This window comes from Opisthorchis viverrini, assembly GCF_000715545.1.
Source record: "Opisthorchis viverrini unplaced genomic scaffold opera_v5_290, whole genome shotgun sequence".
Classification (NCBI taxonomy): Eukaryota; Metazoa; Platyhelminthes; class Trematoda; order Opisthorchiida; family Opisthorchiidae; genus Opisthorchis; species Opisthorchis viverrini.
Window position 1 is genome coordinate 421,567 of NW_008751944.1, and position 23,642 is coordinate 445,208.

General features: G+C 44.2%; 2 protein-coding genes across 2 annotated transcripts in view; one reads left to right on the forward strand and one right to left on the reverse strand.

Moving 5' to 3' along the window:
* Window positions 1-23,642, forward strand: part of T265_14886 (hypothetical protein) — a gene marked incomplete at both ends in the record, with an annotated part of 60,282 nt that overhangs the window by 7,722 nt on the left and 28,918 nt on the right. Inside the window, 5 exons of the mRNA XM_009175673.1 lie at window positions 1,289-1,377; window positions 4,920-5,135; window positions 14,048-14,387; window positions 20,859-20,974; window positions 21,995-22,105. Of these exons, the coding sequence (XP_009173937.1) occupies window positions 1,289-1,377; window positions 4,920-5,135; window positions 14,048-14,387; window positions 20,859-20,974; window positions 21,995-22,105 (872 nt within the window). The remainder of the gene's footprint in view (window positions 1-1,288; window positions 1,378-4,919; window positions 5,136-14,047; window positions 14,388-20,858; window positions 20,975-21,994; window positions 22,106-23,642) is intronic.
* Window positions 707-23,642, reverse strand: part of T265_09565 (hypothetical protein) — a gene marked incomplete at both ends in the record, with an annotated part of 23,489 nt that continues 553 nt past the window's right edge. Inside the window, 2 exons of the mRNA XM_009175674.1 lie at window positions 707-940; window positions 5,196-5,357. Coding sequence (XP_009173938.1) covers window positions 707-940; window positions 5,196-5,357 — 396 coding nt within the window. The remainder of the gene's footprint in view (window positions 941-5,195; window positions 5,358-23,642) is intronic.

Sequence of the window (23,642 nt, forward strand, 5' to 3'; positions counted from 1 at the left end):
AATAAGGTATCGTGAAGCCGCTGCATCTCGGATAAATGTTCCGTCAAAATGTTGTTTTCTTGGTTTTCGTTTAACACTAACAAGGTTTGTTTGCCTAAATACATTCATATCTTCCACAGCACACGGTGCAAACGACTATCTAAGTCCACCGCTTCACTAGGTCATACCTGTTTTGCGTTTGAAACTATCTCTTCCAGCTTCATTCTCTTTCAAAGTTTATCCGTATGAAGCGCAATATGTGGCATCCGAACACGCCGGGGTTAAGCTGATTTTTTTTTCTCTCTCTCTCTGTGTGAAATAGTTACTATCTCACGACTTTTGCAGATGGAACGCTTACTGTTCCTTCTAACTTGCACAGTCACTGGGTTTTTGTTTTCAACGTACTTGTAAACCAACAATCCATGGACTTCAAATGCGTCCTCAGTTACATACGTTGTATTGAGGTCAAATTTGTCAACCACAAGATTTTTTTGCACTGAGAAGAGCACCAACTTCCAACGGTTGTGCTTGAGACTGGTAACAAATCTCTAGGGTTATGGTCCTCAGTGTTAATGGGTGTTCTGCAACCGGCCGATGATTTCATTTCCGGTCACGGTCCGCTACTTCTCGAAGAGCAGAACAGCGTTGTGTGCCTACCCAGCTACAATTAGTGCTGCTTCCGCTGAGTGTCACGCGTCTTTTATCCTTCGGCATGGATATAGTGACCCTAAAGACGTGGATGGCGTTCTAGCCAGCCGAAATACCCCGACAATGTTTGTAGTTTGGTGACATCTACTACCGGATTCCTGCGATAGGGTAGACTGGCGGCCCGTTGAAATACCAGTTTCTCAGTTTTTCTTGGTAAATTACTACAGGCGACAGAAGTGGACGGTGGAACTTGTTCCGATTCGATGTCGAGTATGATTGACCGTCTCAATAGCTGTGTGAACACCGAAAATAGCTGCGGAGCAAAATTTGGTGGAGATTGAGTGTGCGCAAATTTAAATAACCGGCCTGGATCTACTTCAGTCTAGCTCAGTCCATGGACCTTGCCACAAAACTTGAAGGTTGGGTTGGTTTTAAGTTAAGGTACGCTCCGGTCAATCCCTATTTCGAACTCGACATTAGGGGCATAAGGATGACGAATCACCCGTGTGTGTCTGTGGATCCCTTACACAACACTTATGCACTGTCCGCCGCAATTTCCACCGTAACTCCAATTAAACTTAGCTTCAACATATTCTCGTGAGTTGTCCCTCTTGCGAGTCCTGCTCCCCAACCATCACTGCTTTTTTCCCGTTTCTTCTAGGAATCGATGTTAACGTTGAATCTTTAAGGAAAACGGGTACAGCGGAAAAGGATGACCAAAAGAAAAATCCTTACATCTGGGACCGTCATGTAGGTTGTCACTTTCACAGACTATTTACGTTTGTTTTACATTTGTACAGTGACCCTGTAGAGGCACCCTCAATTATCGCCACTGTTTTTGAGAAAAAGGGGAACGGTACTACACTAAGGTGTATGAAGGTTCACCATGTCCTCGTTTTCAGCCCCTAAACGGTACCGCGTCTGTTACATCATGCTCGATATTCTTTCGGATTACTTCGTCTTTTCGTGTTTATCATCACATCTTACGGCTTCTACATTTATCCCTAGGATTCCAAGACCCCGGTCCCTTTTTATGCGACCGAATTGACTCTCACTCACTTTACAACTTTAAAGGAACTTATAAAGGCGAAGCTGTCCTGGGTTCTGCTCTGCAGGTGGTTCTCGTTGAGACAGACCTATTCTTTTGAGTTTGATCAAGTCTGAAACGCTCTCAGCATTATCCCAAGACCAGAGCACTACACTCTCCGGTCACTTCTAAACGTAACCGAACTTTTAATTTTTCCGCTGTTCAACCTCGTTTAACGAAACATAATGGATAGGGGGCCAATTACTGCTGGATTTTTCTAATTCTAGTTGGTTACTTTTCACATTGGATCACTCGATTTCGCCAAGCTTGCACACCGCTTACCCACTGAGTTGACGAGTCTGTACCAAGTTACCATGGTGCTGTGGTTGCCTAGCCAACTTCGCTCCAACAGCTGCTATACTCAGGGCTGTTTGTTGGCGTATTTAAATCACTAATTTAACCCTGGATAGATAGGCCGAGTCTTCGAATTTCGTCCAGATAATTTGTTTCATGATCATTTAAACCTGTTCATCCTTCCGTTTTCAATGTCTCCTGCCCCATAACCTTGGAACTGAACGTTATGTATTGACGCGCTTGATTTGATGTTTCTTTTACTTGTGTGTGAAACAATGGACAGGATTCTTTCGCCAGCTACCAAGAAGTAATAAACGATAATTATGAACACAAGCAAAGCAAGTAAAAGCCCCGTGCTGTATTTTACCCCGTGCTTCGAGGACAGTAATGTGAGGCAACACCTTTTCCATTCATCGCATCGCTGGACGCACAATCTATCCTGGGAAAAACTGATTATCAATGCAATCCTCTCACTGGGAAGGGGGATCGGACAGAATTTCTCCATGGTATAAGTTCGAAAATTCTGATGAACTGTTCGTCCACACAGATTTCTAATTGATCCGACCGCATTGAGGTTTAGCTGTGTGGAATTTCGGTCTGAAATAGAGACTTTGTACAACTCGCTGGTTGTTGTAAAGCTAACTCACGTCTATTTATCCTTTACAAGGGCATTCTGAAAACGGCAGAGGTCTTGACTATGTCTTTTCCGAGAAGCCTACTCTGTATGTCTCTAAATGCAAGTCTCCCTCAATTACATCTGCCCACTGCATCATTCAAGTCAAACAATAAACCAGACTAAAAACGTCCAATATTCTACACACTCCCTTGACCATCTTCGACATATGCTTGAAACCACGTACTTTATTGCTTTCCAAGATGAAGGCCTGCTCGTACAGTAGTGTGGCATCCTGCCTGGAATTCCACCTGGATTTTTTTCCGTGGCAAACCCAAACCACCGTTCATGGGGATAGGTAAAGAAGTCTTTCCGTCCATTTGATACTGTGGGGGTAATTGTCACATGTGATAGCAGTTTTATTATCCGTTATTTGTTTAGTTAAGTAAGTCTTAAGAATTATGGGATCCAGCACCACCAATAAGCACTTATATTTCGGGCGACGAATGGCTACGTGATAGCCATCGATTTGTGGATGAAAGCTAGTTTCCACCCAGTTGGCCCTTCCACCTATGTGAACTTTTCGAACTGCGTTGGTTCGCATCGTTACCAGTTAGTGCCACTCACAATCACGAAATGTACTTTTTACTGATGTATGCAATGCCCAGGTTAGATGTTACTGCAAGTTTTTAGCTGTCATTGGAAGCACCACGTTATAAAAAACTAAGAAGTGACGCTCATAGGATGTTCGTGGATGCAGATGGATATTATCACCTAAATCAGACCTTCAAATTGCAGTAGTTCACTTAAACTCAGACCCGTCTACTCCTAACGGATTATCCTTTATCAAAGTGGTCACATGCGTGTCAGACAGCCTTTTTTCACATTGAACATGCGCTCGCTCAACACATTCCAACCCTGAACTTCTAAGCAAAGTAACCGACACTTTAGAATATGGAATGGGTGCGGTCCTATTGTGTCTGGTTTCAAGCATTTCAAAATGGTTTTTCGACATTTCTTTCGCACGCTCTTGTCACCAGTGGAAAAATACAAAAGCTTTAGTTATTGTTTTCGCTGTGAAGAATGTCGCACGGCGAATGTATTGTTCTGCACACAGACCAACACCCAATGCTTCGAATTTCTTAAAGGCGATCGACAAGAAGAGGAAGAGTTCATTAAATTCGCAATCAAGAAATTGGTCCCTATGCCATAGAACAAGTTTGTTACAGCCATATACTCCTCGGGTCTTGGATTTTTCAGGATGAGTTGGTCATTTGTAAAATTCACGCTCAAGTAACTCTTGTTCAACCAGTTGTTCTCGTGTTCGGGTGCACTTATTCTGGTGAGTCCACACCAGAGGTGGGGAGCAGTGGATTTGAGTTTCGCTCTTATCAGAGCTAAGCATCAGTATTTATCCTCGGGCGAGATGGCTCAGTGATTAGAGCGCGAATTCACTGACCGCAAAGTCCGTACAAAGCGAGATCATCATGGTGGATAAGACAACCCGCCTTTCGAATCTAGGCCATTGCTACGTTGTGCCTAAGGTTTTCAGTGACTGACGTATTTCCCTAGTGCATATTGCGGAAAATTGACTCCCACAAGTTGCCATAAAGATGGGATATTTTTATTCTCCAGGTGAGAAGTTTCGCAATTACCAAAACAGTTTTTTCCCTGCAGGTGCTTTGTAGATGGAGCAGAGTAAAAGAGAGTTGCCTATCAGTGGAGATGAAGTTGTGAGATGAATCACTGCTAACAATGGACGATGAGTTATTTACGTACAATAAGCCGAACGTTTGAGCCGAGAATGAAGCACTCTTTTCGAGGAAGTAGATTTTATTGATCAAACAGTTGTCGATATCAAAACACTAGTTAAACAATGAGGTTCAACTTGACCGTAAATACTCGGTCAGAATTGGAGAGAACCCGGCCATCCAATGGTCTACATTTTACTGTGTACGGTTAACTGCAATCCAGGATGACTTCTGACTCCTGAGTACTCATGACTATGGAAATCATCCAGTTTTGATCAAAATAATTTATCAAAAGGACACCTTTGTCCCATCAATTTTACGGTGCAATGCGCCTGTTTGGGGGCCATTATCGGTTTGGGTGTTACATTCAACCCCACTAGCATTAAGCTACAAGCACATTCGTTTCTAGCTAGCTCTCGATTCATGTCCCCCAATTCGTTGAGACCCAACTTTTGTATGTTTTAGGGTATGTGCAATTCAACCAGTACCAAACATTTGTCACAGTATCTTTCGTTTTGCCCCGTTTTTGATATTGTTTTTTTTCCAGACTATCACTCCTTATGACAAGCTGGTCTATGAAAACTCCTACTGGGCCTTTACAAACCTGCCTTCTGTACGAGTCCCTGTTTTGCGGGCCCCATTTCCGACGTTTGGCATGGTCATGCCTTTGCCCTATTGGTGGTCGGGAACTGAGCATTTCTATCCTGTAGACGTCAATGATCTGGAGTTCAAACTGGTCGGGGTCGACAATTACATACTGAGGGTGAGTGTGCTGCAGGGTTGGGTTTCATGAACTGTATGTAAACGATAACCGTAGACACACATTTGGATTAGCATCGGTGTCGGCTATGCACACACGAATGGTATACTGATATCCGTTCCAGAATTCGTCCGCATCATCGAACGACGCCAGTGGACCACCGCATACCATATATAATGCTGAATATCGTGTGAAGCCAGCTGAACATTCTTCACCCGGTCCCAACTCGAGTGAAAAGACCGAAGAATGAATGCGAAGGGTCAGTCTTAAGGCCAATTGTGTGCTTCCTCCTCTAATCCTCTAATCCTCTAATCAATAAGGCTCTGAGAGGCTCACAGTACGAAAGGTGCAGTGACTCACACCACACACAAAGTACCTATTTCTGATCGTTACTCCGTTTGATATGCATTACGGTGGCCACAAAAAGACACCCTTTTAGCATCGTTGACGTCTTTAGAATCCCTGATGTCCATGGTCGGGTTTTTTGCGGGCACAAATGAGAACATTCTAGCATTTAAACCCAATGGTGACGGAGTCCTGCGCGGCTGATAAGCCGTTGGGGCATTTTGGTCTATTTCGGTGTACACGGTGATAATCATGGAAGGTCGCTTCTAACACCACCGAGGGTTTAGCTATATGACAAACTCAGAGGGTGAAGGCACAACCGCACATGATCAGGCATAGACACAGTGATGTGTGTGCCTTCTTTAGTCTCGTCATGATGCTTCGACTGTTTCCATACCAGGTTGTGAACTCGAGTTCAAACGATGGGATTTTTCCCCGCATTATTGGTTATCCTCTATACAATCATCCCAAAAATAGAATCCATCCGAGAGACTTGAGGAGATTTCAAACCCGCGACACTTTACCCCCATGTAGCAATGAATAACTTGGAGAAAATGTCAGATAACTTACTGACTGAATTCTAATTGATATCACTAACAACTATTCATATGCCTGGCTTTCCGAAGTATTGAACTGGTCGTGGGTCAGTGCGAAGGGGCTAAATTATGTGCAACTTACGGGGAATCACTGGTTACATCTGCCTGTCTAAGTCTTTGCTCTGGTAAGTGTTGTTCCAGAAGGGACTGACTATTTATGGCATGGTTGCAGAGACCGACTAAATAGTCCAGTATAATGTCCTATGGAGTCTGCATTCCGGACGTGATAGACCGTGATAGACCCAGTCAGTGGGTGGGGGTTAGAAATGAGTTCCTGTGATGTAGCTGTCAAAACAGAACCGATGAAAAAGCCGCGCTGTTCCAAGTGCAGCGCGTTGATCGGGGGTGGGCTGGGAAATTTGGGCTGTGTAAGCGACATGTCCACCACTTCAGTAAGTATTTTGTCGAACCTGAGCTGTTGAGTCACGTGAACGGTCAAGTAACTAAAGTCTCTGGAGTAATCGCCGACTTTAATATCAGTTATCTTCAAAGCACCTTGGGAATACAAATGAAGCCGTGGGCTTATTTCCTATACACTTTTTATCTTAAAATCACGGTAGGTCTTCTTAGTGTACTGAGGTCAATTTGAAAGGGTCCAGATAGCAATTTTTCGTCCCAAGTTGTATTCTAGTGGGTGTGAATTCGTCTATGCACATCACCATCCCTGACCCGGTCGACCAAGGGACCCAATGGACGCACTGTTTAAGCGTACACTGGCATGCATCTTTCATTTACGATTCAATGCACGGTTGACTCTGCCAGTAGCCCTCATGTAAGTTGATGCAGGAGTGTGTAAGATTGGCCAAAACCAAGAGGTGACTTTCATCGTCACTAGGATTTGGTAAGAGCTTCAGTGAAAGCTGAGTGACCACTGGGACCTTTAGATCATACGGAGGAGGTGGACGCGAGAAGTCATCTGAATCGAGTGGGTGGTTCAACCAGTCCTCGCCAAACCTAAATAGACACCAGGTTAAACGCGAAAGGTCGATCGCTGGGTTTTTCAGTGACGGTTAGTAGATACAAAGTCGGAGCGAAATAGATATTCGGCCTGACAGCCCCTCGGCAACAAACGAGAGTAAACGATTGTATGTGCTTGACTTGTCTGAGTTGACTTATCACTTTTTGACGCCCTGCTGTGGGATGATATTGTACACAACACTTTTCTACTTTTTTTGAAGCTGTTGTATGCCCCTGTTTACTAATTTTCCAAATTCTACACCGTTGGCCTTCGCGCAGATGCCAATAGACCAGATTACGAGGTATATGATATTCCAAAGAACGAACAGGATTCACAATGCCTTTTCATAATATCTTCTAACCAGTTATCTAAAGTTGAATAAGACTATGGTTGAATCATTAGGCATGATGTGAAAGCAACTCAACGCACGTTTCCTCCTAACTGGATTTCATCATTTAGACGTAGCAGGTTTGGTTGCGTGTCCTTTAATTAAACGGTTTTTGAGGTTCTCTGTAGCACATTGTTGTCACCAACCACACGAATACGCATGGTGGAGGTGAGCGTGGTGCTTTCCTGGTTTAGTTTGTGTATTGAAACTTGACATGAAATTCGAGTACTCGAGGGTGGTCAAGTTTCAGTCGAGGATCTGATGGAGGAGGTGGGTCGATATATCATGCATATAGGGCATTTGTAAGAAATCATATCAATACGTGTGCGAGGAGTTAGTGACTTTGACGGTTTGCAAACGCCCAGTAGTTTCATCATCATTCGTTTGTCTTGTTGGGGTTCAAAGTTACTATCGTCTTGTTTGCACGGTTTCATGAATACTGTGATGTCGCAGTAGGAATTCCTTCGTGTTCACTATTCCGAGTTAATTCCTGCTTTAGGCAGCTACCCGTTAGCCTGTGGTCATAATCTCGTATATCGTACTAATAAAAGGGAACGTAGAATAAGCGATCCTCACTATTCGACTAATTGAAAATAAATCCAACTCCCATGCTTATGGGATGAATTGTATTTATTTCATATGTGTGATATTGATAACGAGAAGCTTAGATTGCGAGGTAAGATCATAATTTTCCTTTATGATTGACATTACCTCGTCTTCCACCCCGCTGATCGTGTCTCAAGGTGTAGTATGTTATACATGAGCTCCTTATATGATCTACTCACATAGGCTTTCCCTTGTCGTGTCATTTGGCTTTGCCAAAATGGAACACCCCCCACAGTTCAGGGCATGCGAGAAGTGGGCATGCTATTATATATACGTGGAGAGGCTGGTTATCTAACTAAAATAACACAATAAGCCTGAATCGTATGGAAACCAACAGGGTCTTCGAAGGTGTTCTTGACCATTTGTTTTCGGAAGGCCTCTGACAACAAGCGATGAAACAGTGCTTTTCATCACATTTGATTTCGTTTTCGTGAAATCAAGTAACTATTTAGCTTACTGACGCGATGGGCTCCAGTGGCAACCTCTGTTCACCGTACGTCTATAAACAGGGGACTCGGTTGATTACAGTTGTGAACGAATATGAGGAAGCCTTTGTCACGCCTTTGTCAATCCATATCTTTCATGGACTGAGGTTCCATCTAATAGGATGGTGCGTCACTGTCTGGTCCATGAGTAGTCTCGTCCGTTCATCAGCCCGGTCCAGTTGCTTTGGTAATACACATGTAGTTATGCTTTGTGTTTTTATGGTGAACTATGCTCTTGGCAGAGACAGGCTAGCAATCGGTAAGCGAATGTCATTGATGAAACCAAGAGTTGACTCCTACTCGAACCAAAAATCCGTAACTCTTAGTAATTCTTGATGGCGAGATTAATCACGCGTGATGATAGTACGCCCCTCGAGACTTTCCTGATCGAGATTGACCTTAGAATCGTAGAGATCAGGATAAGCAGTAATCCTCAAGGTATGCTAGATCTCGATGGCCACGTGAAAACGCATTTAGTTTTGTGGCCGCATCATGCGTGACCAACGGCGTGCGCCGATGGAGTGTCCCATAAATCGTGACGTGAATATTTTGAGTTTAAGCGAATTCATCCGCCTTGTCTTCACCGGCGATAACATAAGCAGTCAGCAAAACTCTGGTGTCCAACAGTACACATGAAGCACCAAACTGCCGCTGGCTGCCATGATCAAGTGTGCTTCCCTATTTCAGCAGTTCTGGAAGGTTAGAAAATAATGATCTATTTGATACGTCGTTTCTTTTATCCATCTCAGAGCCGTATTCTACCACTCGTTGGCGTTCCTTTTACAATCTCGAGTCGCGGGTTGTAGTCAATAATGAGTAGGAGCAGTGTTGAATCACCATCTAGTCGATAACAAGCTTTGCGCCGATAGTTTCCGTGAACAAAGTAAGGGCTGAAGTTAATGCTTGGTGGGCAAAGCTTCGCTTATCGATGAGACCTTGGGGTTTGTGTTTTATGTTTCTTGCGTAACAGATGTCTGGTTATCAAGGAAACGAGTACAAGATGTGCTCTGACCTGGTTATTTTCTTCCATATTCCATTCAGATCACGTAATTCAGAATACTTTCCGTTCAACATTTGTCCGTTCTGTCGGTGCAAGCCTGTCTGCGGATGCAGAACTCGTATACTACTCGAGAGTCAGACAGTTTAGACAGTCGAGTTTAGTCTTATCTCAAGCATCGTTTGACCTGCCACAATCTGGAGCAGGAGATTGCACTCAGTTGGATTTGGCAGTTGGCTTTGCCAGTCAAACTAAATTATCAGTTAGGAAGAACCAGAGGGCCTTATTCAAGTGCGCACGATTGTGTGACCAAAACGGATTGATTTTTGTCCGGCTTCGAGGTTTTTCACCGTAGCTCGGTCGACAGTCAGTCCAGGCTGCAGCAGTCGTAAATGAAGTGCATAAAGTATCGCATGCGAACAAACCAGCGTTGAGAGAAATCGAATAACTGGATAAACAAAACTGGCTTTAATGACATGTTCTACTTTGCAGTGGCACAACACAGTTGGAATGTTGTTACATTCTGTGACGATAGAATATGCCTTGGTATATTGGCGCTGTGCTGCCTTACTTAGCTTCCTAATTATTTGTTGGGTTCAGTAATTGCTGTAGTACCCCCTTCTCCATTTCCCTTCCAAAAGGAAACAACCGAACATTTTTACTGCGTACAATATTTCCGATTGCCATCAACCTTGAGTAGGCAACCCCGCACAACCCTATGGGAATATTCATCTGCTCCTCTAAGGTTAGAATTTCGCCCACAGTGGAAAACCGTTATCGATTAGAAGTAGGCCATCACTTTGAACAGTCGAAATAATCAGCACGGTAACCCGCCGCTTCAATGGACATTTGACGTGAATTTACTTGGCTGATAATTTGATCTTGGATACACAAACGAAACCATCAGTGGTGACGATCCACAGTCGAAAGGCCGATGGAAAGTAATACAGGTCAGGGATGGACTGAAGCAACGTACTCTATCCCAACAATCATCAAGTTCCATCCCAATCTGCGTTAGTCCGTCGCCGGGAATAATTGTTCTTCTTCTGGTTAGCCCGGCTGGAACAAACGCTAGCGCCTAATGACTTTTGGATGGCGGGATTTGATCGCAATTGTCTAGTTTCACCATGCCCTCCTACCATGGTTGTATCAGGGATGTTTAAAGCTATCAAAATCTCGAGCAATTATCTTTCAGAACTTTCATGAAAGTTATTAAATCCAAGCTATACGATCACCTGCACTAGGAAGTACTCCCATTAGAGAATGTGGAATCCCAAAGTGTTTTACTGAGGTGCCGGAGTAAGGTATCCGTAGTGTAATGAATCAATCCAGCAAACTGGTGTAAAAAACAGCATGATGTCCTTGTTCTTTCCCACGGATGGGTATGGTTTGAGCCGCTACTGATTGTCGTCGCGGGCATTCTAGTTGTCAGTTTCTCTCCAGACTGTTTGAATGAGTGTCTGGAGGTGTAGTATCTCGGAATGCTTGTGGTAGATCAGCACTAAGTAAACTGTTCACCTGCAACGAGCCAATTAGAAAACGAGTATTCGGCAGTACAACGGGAGTTCAATCAGGGGAACAAAAATCGACGAGTACCAAAAACGGAGTTGGTTAGGCCATGCTTTACGCAAACCGATTCATCGTCTGCCGATCTTGTTCAGAGTGGCACAAGTATGGAGGCGGTCAACTTTTGACCTGTCGGAAGGCTGTGAAATTGATTACGAGAAGACTGGGTGCTGGCGATGTGACTTGCCTTCGAGGTTTGGGTCTGCGTGTTCCACACTGTGCCTGTTCGGGGGTGCTGCAAGATATGGCTGCTAGTTGACGCCGTTGGTGTTCTTTTCGCCAATTTCATGTCGAAAAAGTGTTTAGAGGTTTAGGAGCTTTGAGATGCTTGTGGCAGGGTCTCTTCCTCGTCCACTCTAATTCCTTTCTTCCCAATAAGGCTTTGAAGCCAATCATGATTGTACAGCAGCCAAGCATTAGTGTTGATCACTGATGTTGTGCCCCAGATGGTGATGATGATGACGATGAAACGGCCGGCCGAAAGAATCAGATATCCACCAACCGCGTTCATCTTAGGTTGGAAAAATCCTACTTCATTTGAGTACGCCTAAACGAAACTCAGATGATTTCACAGAAAAAAAGATTGCCAGAAAGCGAACGACCTGGTCATTTTAGTAGATGTCAGCCTTTCATTGCAGAAATACCCACTCAATGGCCTTCAATGGCCGCTACTTTAGAGAGGAGCCCTAACTTAACAAAACGCTTTTCTTTCCATCCTGTCTAAAACAGCGGTCACCCAACACTCAGCTCACACAGGTATCAATTAATCGCGCGGTATACTTTGCAGGCTCCATACTCCATACTTGACCAGTTCAGTCTGATTGCGCCCAGTTTATTTCTTCACTTGGCAGGCAGGCGATTCTTAGGACTTCGAAAGTTCTATGGGCTTGCATCAACCAACTACCGACAAACTATGTTCCACTTGGCATCGGTTCCATCGCTGATAATTACTACCGGTTGGTGTCAGTGGCAACAGCGCGTGTACTACCGTAGTTTACTCTAGCAAATATCACAGGACGTCCCAGACGTAAAGGGCACCGCTGAAAACGTGCTCCATTACGATAGGCTCTGTTCGTTCACACGTGATCCTGCCAAAAGCTGCTACTGGGCCCTGTTTAGCTTGACAGCGATAGAATAGTGAGTAACAGTTATATGTGATACCCACTGAAGCAAAGTTGATGTCAAATACCCCTTTTAGGGATAGCAGTACCATGCAGGATAGCTATCTATGGTCAACCTTGCTAACAAAAGTTGCAACGGATTCACCAGTTTATCTTGCGTATGGTTGGAACGTAATCCGAATTAGATGTGGACAGTAGACAGTAGTACGATCCAGTGTCTTTCGGTATGAGACTTCACATTCAGTGGTTCTCATTTCTCTCGTACATGAATAACAGTTCTCGGCACGACTGAACTTGCTCGCGATGTCTCTTCGGTTTCACTGCCAGCTCGTAGCGTGACCATTCTTGGACTGTTACCAACTTGTAGATGTTTGGATGCGGAGGGTTCCTCTGGGCAGATTGCCATATATCATTGGGAGCACGTGACTAAGCTGGAGCAGGTCGTTGATCTGGACGTTGTCAGTTCGGTATCGCTAGAGAAGCAAGGAGGACAACATCAGGTATTGCCCAGTTGGCCACCTCCATCTGCCTCCACGTTTTCTTTATGCGTTCACAGCAAGCATTGTGTTTATTTCCTTGGAGGACGTTTCGGCTAGCTGAGGTTGATACGCATGCACCGTGACTGTTCTTTGGAAGTACTGGATTAACGTAGCTTTTGGCCATTTGATTCAAATAGCTCTATATTTGCTTTGGTCGTAGTGATCAACGGGTTACACGATAGACCTATGCTTGCTGGACGCTGGTACTGCACGGATAACGCGTGTCTGCAGAGGTCACTCCTCGTTATCGGTTCCGAATCGACCGTCAAAGTGTACTTCCGCGTGAATCAGTGTACATAATGGAGCGTTCGCATCACGTATAGGGATGACGAGGTCAACTTTGTTCACTTGACGAGAGAACCTACAAAGATCTAAATATAAAGTCTTTCTTCAACCACCTATCTGGTATCAGTCGATATGTACTTTGACACTTCTAATAAGCACTGTGTCGATCGACACTGACCGTATTTGAACCAGATAGCTTGGTAGAAAAAAGACAACGATTGTGTACTGGAATCCAGTACGTTGAACTCAGTCACATAGCTGAGCTTGGACTGCACGACTGCTTGTAAGCCTACACAGCATGTTAGAACCTTAGATGTGGTGGTCACCCAACTGATACTCTAATGATTCACACAGTTGCCCTACGTCGAACAACAAATCAAGTGAATTTCGATTATGTATTGCGAAGCACCATAGCGCCGGTCGTATAGCTGGGCAGTCGATATGTGTCATCGTCGTACCTCCTGTTGAGTGAAGTAAGCCTTTTAAGAAGTGATAACACTCCCTTTGTGGTGACAAATTTTAGCTAGGGAATTCGTGAAGCGATATCATTGTTAGGTGAGCGCGACCAATTGAAATTAAGAGTTCAACTGGCCACCTTGTCGACGGCATTTTATCTCTTTAAACACTCGTGGTCTATGCGCAGAGGCCGATTGAATTGAGTATTTCCTCGTACACGGTCACCCTGGGGAAGAAAGTGGGATTTAGTATGATATGAAGCTCGGTTGTTTTTTGGTATACATTTTGTTTGGTTGTGCCTCATGTCATGAACAATAGTGGGCACGGTCGCCTTAGCTGAGAATCGCTAAACATCACATTTCTGAAATGATGAGATAAATGGCTCGTGGAAAAAGTGACACTGCGGAAAGAATATAAGTTGCCGCGGTTTTTTGAGTGCTTCGATTAGGACTGCTGTATTTCGAAACCTATTTTGTTGGTGATATACGTAACAGGGTTGCTCGGCTTGAAGCACCTCCAAATACCATGGTGGTTCAAATATTTATATTTATGTTAATGTTTTATTTTTGACAGAGTGCGATTTCGCGGTGTAAACAGGTGATCACCAGTCGGAGTGGACTGTCGGTCTACCCAAACCGCTGGACGCACCAAGAACCGTTGCTCGCAGAATGGTCCAGGGAGTACCAAACAAACAAGCGGATATCCACTCGAGTGGCCGGAACCGCTGGTGCCGATTTGGATATTGCTGAGCGACCAACATTTCGGTGGTCAGAGAAACGAGTGCAATGGTTTTATCAGATATTCAACTCCCAACAACAACAACAACACAAGCCATCCACACCGTTACGTCGCGTCCGGATCTATGTTCGTTCATCTGGCAAGGATTGGCCGTCTCTGCAAATGGACGAATCTTGTGAGTGTTGCCATCTCATCATTAACTTTCTGAGTAGACCGGTTATCTTTATGTAGCCCATTTTCCATTCGATCACTTTGGACAGGTTCACACCCTTTTGGGTCATCTAAAACTGGTTTTATTTTTTGTTCTTACCGTTCCCATAGGCCCATCGGTTTTTGTTGAGAAAGAATTTGTTAGAACCCCACGGCTGTCCCGTTCAATCTTTTCAATAATGCCACCCTTACATGCGCAAGTGAATTTCAGATAGGTATCTTAATTACTAGTCAAGTTCCAGCCAAGCTACAGCCGACTACCTTGACAGATATTTTACAACCCGGCTTTGAACAGCTTGATTCACCACACCACCCTCACGTGATGATGCTGAAAATGCTCTCTGAGACTTTTTCTATCCTGTCTAGTATTGATCTGCTGGTTGTATCAGGTGGTTTGTGTCACCGTTTCCTACCGATAAGTGAACATTGTACCAGCGTCCCTGGATAGTTGTTCGACCAACGCTGGATTTCAGTTCGTACCCTCGCCATTTTGCCCCGCATAATTGTGACCATACAAGCTTTCCGGTTGTTTATGTCTTCGCCTAGAATTCAATTCATTCCTAGTCTTGTTCCATCCGTATAAGTTGTTGTAAATTCCGTGATACGTGTGTTCCACTGACATTGTCTTCGGACAAACGGGCCGTTTGTAAGTTGGTTGCTTTTGTCATGCTTCCTTTTTCCTATATACCCTATTTAGTTTCATATTGTTAAGGAAAGTAGCAATAGTGTTAGTGGCAGTATCGTATCTGGAGTGAGTGAGTCTACTGTTGTTGGTCAGAAATGTGTGTTTCTCATCCGTTAAGGTATGGTTGATATTTTAGTACCGTTGTCCGAGTGAACCGTGCGGGCGGCTTTCTCATCCATGGGCTGCCTTCCAATGGTTTGCTGAAACTCGTTAAGTTACATTGGATACGCAGGTGGATTCAATGATCAGTGTTGATCAGGTGAACTGTAACTGTGGTATTCAGCTGATTTCTTTGTCCACCGCTACCGCTCCACATGTCCACCCCACATACACCTGTGGAATTTTCGTAACACACACCAGCGATCGATTAGGTGTAGATAACTGTATGCCGTCACTCTAACCTTGAAACTGGTTCCTTGGAGGATATACCGTAGCGTCATGGAAACTACCAGTAGTAAGAAAGCTGACTCGGTTTTTGGGCTCTCGAAATCCGCATGTAATTTCGACGGAATACCTCCATTTTAGAATTCACTAGGGAGGGGAAATCGCGTAAGCTCAATTTAATGCATGGAAATGATTCACCGACAGAAATTTGACGAAATACTCTAGAGCTGCGCTTTTGTGCGACACGTCGATGTGCCCGAGCAAACTTTGGACAATCACACTGAGAAACTGTTCTTAATTTAATCTATGCTGCCAAATGATATCTTGGAAGCGATTCTGCATACTGGGAAAAGGACGCATTCTTCTTTGATCAGAGAAAGAGCTGTTCATTACACAGAAGCTGATCCGTTTATTCTGAAATTGCACATGAAAACCCCATAGTTATGTGCGCAAATGTTTATCCGTCTGTATATTGCTCGGAGGTTTATGTCTTTGAAACCAGATTTTTCGGTGGTCGACTGTCGTTCCAGGTAGATATGATCAGTGTAACTGAAACGCGAGACGGCATTTGTGCAGTGCAGTCGTTAGGTATAAACGAGATAGGTGAATTTTAGTCGAGTCACCCTTCAATATGCACATTTCAGTGTCCAGCAATTAATCTTGGTGTGCATTCAGATGCTATGTCTACCTGATGAGCCCCAAAGAGACGTAGGAAAGACTTGATTTGCCAGAGGTTTTCATCAACCTTATAAGTCGTATTGTTTCGAGGCGATGTCACGTTCGTTCCTTCTCAGTCGAACGCCTATTGGGGTTTAATTTACGTCGAATCACGCCTGAACAACTGCGTGATCGTCTTGGCGGCAGATCACACTTCAGTATCAGTCCTTGACTCTAAATGATGGAGGTAAACTGAGCACTATTGTTATACCTGAATACAATATCTCAACCCTCCTGCTTCCTTCTGGTGACATGGCAGCTATGCATCTCAGAGGTGCTACATCTTATACCTGATACAATATCTCAACCCTCCTGCTTCCTTCTGGTGACATGGCAGCTATGCATCTCAGAGGTGCTACATCTGAACGATTATTTTACTTAGTGTCATCCGTCAAGGGAGGTAGAAGAGTGGAAATTGATTCCAGTGCCGTTCGAACTTGCAACCTACCCTAGTATGGGGATACCTGTGGCTCAACCAAGGGAAGCAACTCCATCGGGTTTATCCACAGATGAATCAAGCAAGCAGTCGTTTGCTGGACTTTGCATCCAGGGTGACTCGTGGCACTGCTGCTTCACCTTGGCAGATGGGAGCTTCCATCTCCGTCTGATATTCCAGTGAACTGCACGATCCCAATTAACGTCCGACGACTTATCGGAATACGGCACCAATGGATTACAAGCCTACTCCGTTGACTTTTTAGTGATGATTACTTCGGGGGTTGGAACTTCGTCCATATTTCACTCGTCTTGTTGATTCCTATCTGACTAGTCGCGTGCATAGCTGATTCGGAGAGTAGTTCTTTGGTTACACTTTCTTGATGAGCAGCTTGGTGCGCACTCGCATTTTCCGACCAAAGTCTGGCGAGGTTATGATCCCTTTCCACAGAATTAGGGCCTTGTCGTTCTAGTGACACCCACGGACAGTGGGAAGTGTGAGAAACCATAAATGCCAAGGATTTCACCAACAGGATCTGTATTCAATCCCTAACCAGGTTTCTCCAGTACCTTCAGGTCCAGAACTGGCTAAAACAGTGAATGAAGTTGCGATCAAGTGTCTATGATTCTTTCCGTTTCATCCAGTGTTGAGAAATCAAAACGTCAGGTTTTCATCTCTTTAGTGTGTTAGTGTAGCGTGAAATGGTTTTGATATGGTTTCGAGGGGTTACTTCATATACAAGTTTGCTTCACTTAATCCCAAGAATTGAGGAAAGTCGAAGATCGGGTTGTATGTCACTGCGCTAGGAAATAGCTTGAATCGTTTACCAGTACTATATGAAATAAATGTGTTTTAATATGCGGTGCGTACTCCTTTTTGTGCATTAACCTGTTTTACGTTGGTGCGACGAATTTTCTGGTATTCTAGCCCCCACATGCCCCACCGTACACTGCTTAAATCTAAATCTGGGGCCATGATTCGCTGTAAGTTGTTCTCAAACGTGTTATCGTACAACCGGTTTTCTCGGGATATGTTAGTATGATAAAAATAGTTAATTAAGTTAATGAGGCGGCTGTTCGAAGTCGTAAAGTTTTAGTACCTGGGTACAGTATTATACATATGCAGATATATATAATACTGTACCCAGGTACTAAAACTTTACGACTTCGAACAGCCGCCTCATTAACTTAATTAACTATTTTTATCACATGATATTGACAACATTCATCTGTGCATCTGTTGCGATCCTACTGGCGGTTGTGCACTGGATAGTTTTGTTACGAACAGGTTGATATGAAAGGGAAATGGTGTGGTTCACCTGCTAAGAACATCGTCACAACGACGTGAATAGCCAGCGAGTCGTAACCTTGGCGTGCCATACTTTGTTACGTTAATGCACAACTAATTCGCTAATTTCACAGTACATACAGTGTTCGAACCGCAGTATCACTGAAGAAAACTTCTTCCCGTGGTGAGGTTTCTGTGATGTTTCTTGCTCAGAACTAACGGCCGCGGATTGGTATTGTCGCAGTAAATTGAAGAATTCATTGTAAGACAAGTCGATTTGATTGGACCCAACAGTTCCTACGATGAATACCCGACGTTTCTTGACTGTAGTTACGAATACTGTGCTTGTGACGGACTCCTCAACTGGGAATTTTTGACCATTATCAAGTGAACTTTTGAACTGAGAGGTTATGACTAATTGTCGTTAAGATCTCCAAAATCCTCAAAAGTTTCTAGTCACGGCAGCATATTGCAGTGCATTGTGAACAGTTATTGACGACTGCGGAGAATTCGATGCCAAACTCATCTGGTTTGTTCAACACTTGATCTGCTGAGTTTAACCATGGTAACCCGATAGGATCCTGTCAAATTCCACGAGGTATTCACGTAACTGCTGTTCACAGGAGGGTTCGGTTGGGGACCCTAGCCGCTTTGACAGTGTTTCTGCGCACGTGTTTGTTCTATAAGTGTGTAACTTGTCGATAAGAAGCCGTATGCATTAAAACCGTAACCATGCCATGCGAAGCCCAATATTTTGACGGGTCTTCAAGCTAGACAAGCCTTAGTCACAAATCAAGTTCCGAATTCATGCGTTTATTTCTCACTGCATGACTTCCAAGATCTTCCGTCGTTTATTCGAACCATTCGTTCTAATTATCGGTTACTGAACGCTTCCATTTACACATTTATTTCACCGCAGATGCCGTACTGGTTGATGGAGAGCAAATCTTCCTAGTGGCCAACGAAACGTGGGGTGCCTTACGTGGTTTAGAAAGTCTGAATCAGCTGATGTGGAGGACCTCAGACATGACACAAGTGAGTCGGGTATCTGTTCATTTTTCTGTCCGTTTAATTGACCTGTAGCCTCCTGTAGTATTTTTGACAATGTCGTGACTTTTCTAATTCACAATAAGCTTTTTATAAAAACACGTTAGGCAGAAAATTATTTCTGATGTGGGTGAGACAAACTCATTCTCAACTATATTATGAGCACGCACTGCCTTGCTGAAGTTACTTCCGGACTGCCGATAACCTTGTAATATTTCGTTGGTCGACAATCAGACTTACAACTGAGATGGGCCACACACTGATGTCTATCACCTCATACTTGTCCAGCGTACGAATAATCCGTTTCGACAGCGCGTCACAATGTAGACAGCTAGGGAGTCCAAGTCTGGGTGACCGAGACCTCGAGGGCGAATGCCAAAATAATGTGTTTGCTCAAAACTTCTTACCACCGGCATAGCATGTGTAGTAACGCGTGTTCAGCCATAATACCTTTTCGGTGCCTAGCTGGCATGCAACCCGAAGGAAGCACGAAGGCTTGGATACTGCCAAGTTGCCCAAGCCTGGACAGGGGAAGTCGAGAGGCAGAAGTCGGGTTCGAACCACAGATCTTCCAGTCGGTAAATTCGCGCTCTAAACACTGAGCCATCTCGCGTGTTATGTGAGTTCCAAATGAATAGTTGTACAAGCCTATAGCAAACGGAGCTGCACGCACTGCGACACAATCCAAGTGTTTGTAGTAAGTCCATTGCGGATAGCTTCGTTAGGCATTTCTATCTACTGCGTCGTATCGTTCTACGATGTTTGGCCGTTTTTCCCCAATTGTGACCTTTTCACGTCTGGCATTCATTCTATGGAACGATCGTTTAAAGCTAGTCTTAATTCGTGGTATGTTTTCTTTGCTTTCGTGTTAATTTTATATCTATGCGTTTTCACCCCTTGTTCTTACAGGTCTACATCAACCAGACGTACATCTTTGATAAACCTCGTTTTCCACATCGTGGCTTGTTGGTCGACACTTCGAGACACTTCATCAGCAAATCCATTCTGTTGGTAAACTTGGTAGGTTCTCCAACCACCTGGATTTTCCGCACTTTTCGATCTTGAATCGAATCTCGTTTGACTGTTTACACGGTTCACATGCAATCGACCCTCTCATGTTGTATGTGTAAACAAATAAGCATACTCCCAGTCAGTGTTCCGAACGACTGTATATTTGGATAGGATGCTGTAAGTACTGGCTTTTTATTGGCCAAGTGGCGTACAACCGCGTCCGATCTGGTTTGCAGGAATTGATTGACATTTTTGGGATAGTAATCATGCACGTTCCTGGCTGGTCGTACGGTTCGGCACCTATCTAGGGAACATTACCCGAAATGCTTGCTCCCAAGATGTAGCAATCAAACCCAATGTTCAAATTTTCTCTTACCTTAGTAGATGTGGCTAAGCAGTACGCAGCATTCCGAGTCCCGTGCCAAAAACGTATTTCAAACACAACCAGACCACGTAATCTCGTGACTGCTGAAGCTATCACAATCCAATTTCCTGCACCCGATCTCAAAATAGAAACTTGTTCAGTTCCAACCAGCCACCAACTCAGTTGGCTTGTGTTGTTCGCCTCCAATCTGACGACAACACTCCTTCCAACATTGTGTTAAGTGGGGTTTGTAGATGAGATCATTTATAAATGTGCAGTTCATGTTTGCGCAGGCGGTATTGTACGGCGGCGAGATTCGGCAACTTCGGTCGAAGGACCCAAGACATCTTCATGTCTTTGACTATCACCACCACCAAATCAAGTTCCGAATTCATGCGTTTATTTCTCACTGCATGACTTCCAAGATCTTCCGTCGTTTATTCGAACCATTCGTTCTAATTATCGGTTACTGAACGCTTCCATTTACACATTTATTTCACCGCAGATGCCGTACTGGTTGATGGAGAGCAAATCTTCCTAGTGGCCAACGAAACGTGGGGTGCCTTACGTGGTTTAGAAAGTCTGAATCAGCTGATGTGGAGGACCTCAGACATGACACAAGTGAGTCGGGTATCTGTTCATTTTTCTGTCCGTTTAATTGACCTGTAGCCTCCTGTAGTATTTTTGACAATGTCGTGACTTTTCTAATTCACAATAAGCTTTTTATAAAAACACGTTAGGCAGAAAATTATTTCTGATGTGGGTGAGACAAACTCATTCTCAACTATATTATGAGCACGCACTGCCTTGCTGAAGTTACTTCCGGACTGCCGATAACCTTGTAATATTTCGTTGGTCGACAATCAGACTTACAACTGAGATGGGCCACACACTGATGTCTATCACCTCATACTTGTCCAGCGTACGAATAATCCGTTTCGACAGCGCGTCACAATGTAGACAGCTAGGGAGTCCAAGTCTGGGTGACCGAGACCTCGAGGGCGAATGCCAAAATAATGTGTTTGCTCAAAACTTCTTACCACCGGCATAGCATGTGTAGTAACGCGTGTTCAGCCATAATACCTTTTCGGTGCCTAGCTGGCATGCAACCCGAAGGAAGCACGAAGGCTTGGATACTGCCAAGTTGCCCAAGCCTGGACAGGGGAAGTCGAGAGGCAGAAGTCGGGTTCGAACCACAGATCTTCCAGTCGGTAAATTCGCGCTCTAAACACTGAGCCATCTCGCGTGTTATGTGAGTTCCAAATGAATAGTTGTACAAGCCTATAGCAAACGGAGCTGCACGCACTGCGACACAATCCAAGTGTTTGTAGTAGTCCATTGCTGGATAGCTTCGTTTGGTTGCGAACGGACGTTTGGTGGTCTCTCTCATTTAAGGTCGTCGGATATTAACGAAAACTACTTGAGTGCCTACAATTCAGTTGGTATCAAACAGTCAGGCATTTCTATCTACTGCGTCGTATCGTTCTACGATGTTTGGCCGTTTTTCCCCAATTGTGACCTTTTCACGTCTGGCATTCATTCTATGGAACGATCGTTTAAAGCTAGTCTTAATTCGTGGTATGTTTTCTTTGCTTTCGTGTTAATTTTATATCTATGCGTTTTCACCCCTTGTTCTTACAGGTCTACATCAACCAGACGTACATCTTTGATAAACCTCGTTTTCCACATCGTGGCTTGTTGGTCGACACTTCGAGACACTTCATCAGCAAATCCATTCTGTTGGTAAACTTGGTAGGTTCTCCAACCACCTGGATTTTCCGCACTTTTCGATCTTGAATCGAATCTCGTTTGACTGTTTACACGGTTCACATGCAATCGACCCTCTCATGTTGTATGTGTAAACAAATAAGCATACTCCCAGTCAGTGTTCCGAACGACTGTATATTTGGATAGGATGCTGTAAGTACTGGCTTTTTATTGGCCAAGTGGCGTACAACCGCGTCCGATCTGGTTTGCAGGAATTGATTGACATTTTTGGGATAGTAATCATGCACGTTCCTGGCTGGTCGTACGGTTCGGCACCTATCTAGGGAACATTACCCGAAATGCTTGCTCCTAGGATGTAGCAATCAAACCCAATGTTCAAATTTTCTCTTACCTTAGTAGATGTGGCTAAGCAGTACGCAGCATTCCGAGTCCCGTGCCAAAAACGTATTTCAAACACAACCAGACCACGTAATCTCGTGACTGCTGAAGCTATCACAATCCAATTTCCTGCACCCGATCTCAAAATAGAAACTTGTTCAGTTCCAACCAGCCACCAACTCAGTTGGCTTGTGTTGTTCGCCTCCAATCTGACGACAACACTCCTTCCAACATTGTGTTAAGTGGGGTTTGTAGATGAGATCATTTATAAATGTGCAGTTCATGTTTGCGCAGGCGGTATTGTACGGCGGCGAGATTCGGCAACTTCGGTCGAAGGACCCAAGACATCTTCATGTCTTTGACTATCACCACCACCACCACCACATTCCATCCACAATGAACAACTTGCGTAATCCATCAATTTTCCGCACACCGGAGACCTTGTGTGGTATACATGCTGCCTCCGTTCATGCCGTAACTATTCACACGGACACCGGTTGACATGTGGTTAACCAGAAAACATTAGCGGAAACTCCGGTAGCAGTTGTCAAATTTTGGTTAGAACTGAAAAGCTGAAGTTGATCTGTCACCTGTATTGAAAGCTGCTACGAATAAGCGCATTTGTGCAATTGTACGACTTCGAAGTAATCCAGTTGAATTGTGTGACATCTGTTCAAGCTGTGCACTTGTGTGGTACGACGCTTCCAATCGGGTTCTTGTGTTCGGTGCATACGGTGCCGTTCTTCTAACGTTTCTGCTCCAGCTATCGGCCCGATACATCTGATCGACTTGTCTATCCAGGTCGTCTCAAGTTCCAGTTGGTGTAGCTTACCCTCCGGTCCTGTTCATTCATGAAACTAAACTAGCCGATATTGAATTAGGTCTGTTGGCTATTCAGAGTCTTACTGTGATGATGCATTCTACTCTTGAATTCATGATAATTCTATTTTCAGTTTTCTGTAGTTGACTAATCTCACGTCTCGGTTGCACAACACTGCCTCGTCTGTGTTAGTGTCATATGCATTAACCGCCCTTTGAACAGATCGCAGTCATATGTGTCACATCTGTCATTGGATTTTGGAGCTCCGAAGAGGCCATCTCTCAGCTCGGGTCGTGGACCATTGGTGATTTCTCTCCCTCTCGGGGAAGAGACCATAAAATACCATCTATATATACATCTATA